We start from the raw sequence: 6,946 nt of genomic DNA on the forward strand, positions 1-6,946 counted from the left end.
CAGCTGAACCAGCTCAGTTTTACCATGTTTGTCTGTTCGTGTTTGTGTTTGTCCGTGTCGTTCAGCCCAAGTCTTCTTCGTGACTTGGAACTAAATGGTTGACGATGGATTTCCACCATGCATGCCTGCCAATTTCTAGGTTTAAACTGCTGTTTTTGAGTCCAATTCCATGAATCATCATCATCTCATCAATCCATCCATCCATCCATCCATCTCTCCATTTCTCCATTGCATTTATCTGTTCATTAATGAGTCCATCTATCATCATCATCATCATCATCAATCCATTGCCAGTCATGAGAATCCATGCCTGCTTCAGAAAAGATAAATCCACGAGGACTGTCTTTTCCTCTTTAAAGCTGCAGTCCTTTATTTTACTGTAAAAGAAAAGTTTCATCCAGAACAAAACGTTTGATATGAAATGACTCACTGGCAAAAGCAGACCGCACTGAGCTGACCAAATGATGAAGGACTGTGTCTTTAAAAGACATTTCAAGGCCATCCATTCAACCAACCACAGTTCTACATGTAATGGAATCTGATTTGTATGTAATAGTGCTTAATGTGCTTGCTTGTATGTTTTTTTTTTCAGTACCAAATGCTCCTCCCACCAACTTGGTTGTGTATAATGAAACCACCACCACTCTGAATGCCAGATGGACTCCACCTACGGGACGGGTCCAGACCTACAGGGTCAACTACGTCCCCACAGCTGGAGGCCGGATGCAGAGTGTAAGTCACAGCACAGTTAGATTTCTAACAAGGATGTTAAAAAACTGCTGCAAAAAAAGAGAGGAAATGAGCATTCTGTCTGTATTTTTGCTATTGTTTTTAATTGTAATTTGTGTTGCTCCCTTGACTTTTGACTTTTAATGTGAAAAAGAAATACATAAAGCTGCCAGTAGTATTCAGTRTTTTAGTTCATTCTGATTCACGTATCTTGATGGATTACTGAGCTGTTTTCTACTTTTATTATAAATTGTGAGACAGCTGACAGTCATAAAGTTTTAGCTGATTTATCAAATGTAAAAAAACATGTATTTTTTTTGGATGGTGAACATTGTTCTGTCCTATTAGTCACTGAATTTAAAAGCTAGATTTTAAAAAGAGGGAAACATGCTCACRCAGCGTTTTACAGACTAATAGACACGTAAAGTAAATGTGAAATAAAGAAGTCTAACTTTGGTTCACATATTTTTATCCTTTTTGGATAAACAGCAAGAAGAACTATTGTAGAAATATTGTGTGACAAATGAAGCACAACCCTTTTAGCAATAATGATGTGAGCAAGTTGTCTTCTGGATGACTTTATTGGTCACACATTTTTTYCTGAAGATATTTTGGCCAACTTGTCTTTAGAACGTTTCTTCAGATCATGATGCACAGCAGGCCAGGGTCTGGACTTATGCTGGGTCATTGCAACATCCTGAATTTTCTTTCGGACATTTTGTTGTAGTTTTAGTTCCGTGTTTGAAATGAAACTCCAGCTGCTCGACCCAGTTTGACCCGAACTTCAGCTGCTGGACAGATGTCCTCACATTTGACTTTAGAGTACTTTGTTATACAAAAGAGTTCATGTTGCCTCAGTGACTGGAAGATGCTCATGCGTTCGACTGATACAGTTTTAAAGATAATGCACTTRCGTAACTCAAATCGTCTTGGTTTTTTTATTTGCAGCAAGCCATTGATAAACATCCACAGTTCCACAGACCAAGATGCTGCTTAGCATTGACTCTTTTGCTTACAATAAGCCAAAAGCAGTATAGTAAATACATCACCAGTCATGACAAACAGCTGTTTCAAGCATCAGCTCAGAGATTTACCTTGGCTGGAGCACTATGTACCACTCAGGTCCAAAAACACTCAAAGCGTTCTCCTTCGGAAATGCCGACAGCCTCGTAGTTCTCAGGTAGAATTCTTTCCATGAAGTTACTGGTGTCAAGAATCCATTAATAATTTTCTTTTAGCCCATCCAAACACACATCAAATATATTTTCCTCAACACAAGATTAATTTTCAAAGGATCTTTTCCAATATTATATCAGAAAAAGTCATTTAAGTCTTAAAAAAACTGCTGAGTTAACGTTTTTGTTACTTAAACCAGTGATTTTCAATTCCTGTTTGTTATTGGTGCAAACTAACATCTCTGCATGGTAAGATTCTCAAAAGTTTACAGTCAAATGATTTCCTCTTCCTCAACTAGACCCAGGTTGGTGGAAAAAAGACCTCTGTTCTGCTTCCTAAGCTGACCCCTGATACTGAGTATGCAATCAGTGTGAGTGCAATTTATGCCAATGGACCAAGTGGAGATCTGAATGGGCTTGGAAAGACCAGTAAGTAACAAATATACTGTATTATGGGTTCTTGATAAATACACTCCTGAATAAAAGCCCATAGGTATATAAATAAGTAAATATATCATGCCTGTTTTTTAATGGCAGAGCCTTTGGGTGGTGTTAGAAACTTGAGGGTGACAGATCCGACCACCAGCACCTTGAATGTCCAGTGGGAGCCTGCTGAAGGCCCCGTGCGTCAGTATAGGATCTTCTATGTCCCTACAGCTGGAGGACGAGAAGAAATGGTAAAGAGGCAATAATGTTATAAAGCAGTGGTTCCCATCCTATATTCCTCAAAGCCCCCTTTTTTATATTTCAAACCAAGCTGAGTCCTCCTACCCCCAAATCTCTCGCTGCTCCCCATATCACAAATAAAAGGATAGCTTTAGCTAGTTTATTGCCCACTGAAACACACAGAGCAGCTGCTACCGGTTAAACTGTATATGAGAATAAATTACATTTAGTCTTTTAATTTTTTTTTTATATTCATACAAACCCAAATTTATAAACACACATTTGACCGTCATAGTGACTTACATAAACCAAACACAACACAACTAAAGCTGGGTTGAATCTAAACCAGCAAATAATAAAATGTAAACCACATTTCATTTACTCATTTAAAACAGAACCAATAACATATCAATATTAATCCATATTTTGCAAAAACAAGTATTAGCCTTGTGCTAATAAGCTGCTAATATACAGTCTGTTATGGCAGAAAACTACTAGCTTACTGCTAATCTCTCCAGAACACTTATGCTGGAAAAAATTATTTTCAACACAAAAAATTAAACTACACAGCAACACAAATGCTTATTATTACAATAACAAATAACTTACCACGTTGGACAATGTATTTAACTGCAAATGTTGAAGTTTTCTTAAGCTTRTTTTAAAGTCACTTCCAATTTTGGCAATGTTACTTCCGGTTTGACACAAAGACCTTCAGAACAAAAGTGAACAACCTGTAGCGCCCCTTAATGGAAGGGAGGGTGTCAGTCCAACACCCTCCAAGTAGGGGTCTCTGCGAATGAGTGCGGATGAGTGGGCGTGTCACAAGGAAAGGCGATTCTAAAGCGACACCTGATTTGACKGACTTTGTTAAAGGGACACACCTGACTGGACAAGCAAATAAGGGGCGATACYGTACRGCACCWCCWCATTGGACAAGAACAAAAGGGGCGTTACTGTACGGYACCACTTTTTCTGGAGACCCCTACTTGGGTYACATTTCTCCTGGTTAAMCTTAGTGTTGGGGTCAGGGTCAGGCTGTAAAGAGATCAAGCAGGATCTAAGGATACCGTCATGTAGGCCTCGTAGCCCACAGTGTTTATGCTTTTGACACGCCTACTCTTGTGACACGCCCACTTTGATTCCGCAGATAACCCCTTCTCACACCCTCTACCAAAGATTCATTAAACCTTTATCCCTTTGTCAAAATAAAAGGTTAAAGGGAGTAGTTAAACCTTTATTTGGAAAAGGAAAAATAATACGAAGTGAGGTAAAGAGAGTTTTATTTATTGAAATGAACATGTTTTGGTGATTTTTTATACAAAAATCCTTAAACTGATATTTTCACAAACTTAGCAAATAAAGTTATGCCCCCCTCCACCCAGGTTGGGAACCACAGGTATAAATAATTTCATGTGCTGTAAAGTCCCCACTGCTAACAACACCTGCTGCCTTTTTCCTCTGTGTAGGCTCAGGTACCAGGAGGCACCTTAAACACAGTGCTGAAGAACCTGCAGTCTGACACATTGTACACGGTGTCTGTGGTTCCAGTTTATTCCACTGGAGATGGACAGCGCATGTCTGAGAATGGAAAAACATGTAAGAAACGCATGGTACCGATCATAAGATGCAACAGAGATTTATGCAGGAGCATTGRGAAGAAATAGTGMGTTTCTTTAAAGACATGTTATAGGGTTTATAAAAACCCAGTGGATTAACGTGAGTTATRTATTTTGTATTGCCATTGGAACTATTTTCCTGAGTCAGGGATCCATTCATGTTTGTCCAGAGTGAACTCACTGGCCTTAGCTGCTGGCGCGCTCTCCCTAAATGTTCAGTAACTACTTTCATCATCCAAGTCTTGTTAGCTAAGCTACTCTAATCAAAAGCAGCTACTTTTTCAGGAAATGGATAGCACATTAAAGTTATTTTACATGCATGTAAAATATAAAGAAATTTTAAATGATAGGTTTCATCTGAGTAAGAATACAGATTTGGTTGGCACAGAGAGGTATAAGATGCTTGCTCTAAATTCTGCRTTTAGAAAAACTTCATGCAAAACTGTATTTTTTAAACTACCTGTCCAGATCTCCCTATGTGATCTTCATAACTAAAATGTTGTTGTTTAGAAGTAAGTTGATTAAAATGTTCAGTGAAGGCTAAGGCCATTAWATGCTTTTATTTTTTGCCYCTGTAGTGCCCAGGGATGSTGGTAGACCAAGTGTAACAGGTTTGTGGTAAAACAAAATGATGCTTTTATTTGTGACAAAAGCATGTAGTCATCAGAGCTGTTGTTTCTGGGACAACAGTGGTTTCATCATCAAGAGTCCTTTAACCCATCATCCACCGCTCAAATCTAATGATGCTGCAGCTGAACCAGCTCAGTTTTACCATGTTTGTCTGTTCGTGTTTGTATTTGTCCATGTCGTTCAGCCCAAGTCTTCTTCACGACTTGGATTTAAATGGCTGACAATAGATTTCCACCATGCATGACTGCCAAGTTCTAGGTTTAAACTGCTGTTTTTGAGTCCAATTCCATGAATAATCATCATCTCATCCATCCATTCATCCATCTCTCCATTGCATTTATCTATGCATTCATGAGTCCATCTATCATCATCATCAATTTATAAACACAGATKATTTTCCCAGTTGGTGCAACAGTCAAACCACCAAACTATGCTGGGAATGAGTCAGCATTTTGTGGTGTGATTGCATAGGAAGGAATTCCTCATGGTTGGCAGGGTTATAAAGGGGTCTCCTCTGTCTTTACCGTAATAATAATAATTTATAGCCAAGAAGAAAGGGCAGTGGTCAGGCTAAAGGAAAGACTGGAGAATGTGGGAYGGGACATGTTGAGTATTTGGCTCCCTTTTTGGGAAAAAAAAACACTAACAAGGGAGGTTAGAAAAGAAAGGGAGTATTATGGCTTTTATGGCTCCCAGCTCACTTGGCTTGGGTCATGCTCCAAGTGTGCTACTTTTACCCCCAATCTTGCTCCTCAAGCAATGACCACTCATGTTTTGTGGCCTTTTTTTTTCTTGGACATTTTAACAAAACTCTTACAGAGCAACTACAAATTACAAGGCCTGTTAATTGCTACTTTTTGGAATTTTCTTGTCTGTGAATGGACATTTTTGCAATTTGTCTTTGGCGAAGAACCAAAGTTCACTGTTTGACGTAAATTTACTACGTCTCACACAAAGCTGCTTCCGAAGCAACAAGGATTGTCTGTGAAAATTAAAACTACAGAAGCTCCTTCCGTCTGTCCTACCCACTGTGTTTTAGTCTGGTTTATGAGGTTATTATGTGATGGAACACAGAGACCTTAAAACATCTGCCTTGGTTATATTCAAGGCAAGCTTCACACAGAGCTGCATTTTTCATTAACCTCCAGGGCACCGACAGGAAGCGTCCCATTGATAGCATTAAATAGTGCCTCTGTTGGGTGCTTGGGATAATTGTTTCCCTTTTATTGAAATAATTGAACAGTGTTATTCTACGTAGACGGTAAAGATGAGACAAAAAAAGACATATGAGAAAGTTTAAAACAGCCTCACATTTTCCTTTTCTATTTCTGCCACTAATCCAAACCACCTTTTTTGCCATCCATTGCTTAAATATTGGCAGTGCCGCGAAGCCCCGTCAGAAATATTGAGGTCTTCAACCCCACCATCACCACTCTGAATGTTCGCTGGGAGCCAGCTACAGGGCCAGTCCAACAGTACCGGGTGGTCTACGCTCCTCTGACCGGAACCAGACCCTCTCAGTCGGTGAGTCTTCATCACCTGAATGGAAAGAAGTGAAGACAGCAAGTCTGGGTGTGCAACAACAAAAACATGATTTAATTATATGTTCTGCGCAGTCATTTAGGATCTTATTGTTACCTGAAAAGCTGAAGGTGTGTTCTACTTATCAATAGGACTATTGTGAGTTTGGTTTCATGTGTGCGTGTTTGTAATTACTGCAAACCGAATTCTTTTCTGCATCTTTACTGCCAAAGGGTTAAACTAAAAACGTGTTCATTAAAGAAAAAGTTCTTTAATTGCTACTTCTGCACAACATGTGCCGGATTCATAGTGCCCACATCGTCTCGTGTAGAGAATCCATAAAAACGTAAGGTTAGGAATATAACCACGGTTCCTTGAAGGAATGGAACGAAGTACAACATACAGTTGTATATGGGACACGCGCGCCCTCGCGCGCCTGGCTGAAGCCACCTCTAATCACATCTTTAGACCAGTGACGTGGTGATGTTGAACGTCGGGTGACAGGCTCCGCCTTCACCCAATTCAGAGTCACCAGCGTCATTACTCAGTTAGATACCGCCCTTCACCGAGCCTTTTGTGATGCGGGGCCGACAAGGTGTTGTACTT

The 6,946-nt window shown here is 39.7% G+C and overlaps 1 protein-coding gene across 4 annotated transcripts in view; it reads left to right on the forward strand.

The window, feature by feature from the left end:
- Window positions 1–6,946, forward strand: part of col12a1a (collagen, type XII, alpha 1a) — a 54,065-nt gene that overhangs the window by 26,053 nt on the left and 21,066 nt on the right. For all 4 annotated transcript variants that reach the window (XM_014011180.1, XM_014011164.1, XM_014011173.1 and 1 more), the window contains 5 exons: window positions 593–732; window positions 2,204–2,333; window positions 2,442–2,581; window positions 4,040–4,169; window positions 6,201–6,343. In XM_014011180.1, the coding sequence (XP_013866634.1) occupies window positions 593–732; window positions 2,204–2,333; window positions 2,442–2,581; window positions 4,040–4,169; window positions 6,201–6,343 (683 nt within the window). The remainder of the gene's footprint in view (window positions 1–592; window positions 733–2,203; window positions 2,334–2,441; window positions 2,582–4,039; window positions 4,170–6,200; window positions 6,344–6,946) is intronic.

Source organism: Austrofundulus limnaeus, unplaced genomic scaffold (genome assembly GCF_001266775.1).
Source record: "Austrofundulus limnaeus strain Quisiro unplaced genomic scaffold, Austrofundulus_limnaeus-1.0 Scaffold2, whole genome shotgun sequence".
Classification (NCBI taxonomy): domain Eukaryota; kingdom Metazoa; phylum Chordata; class Actinopteri; order Cyprinodontiformes; family Rivulidae; genus Austrofundulus; species Austrofundulus limnaeus.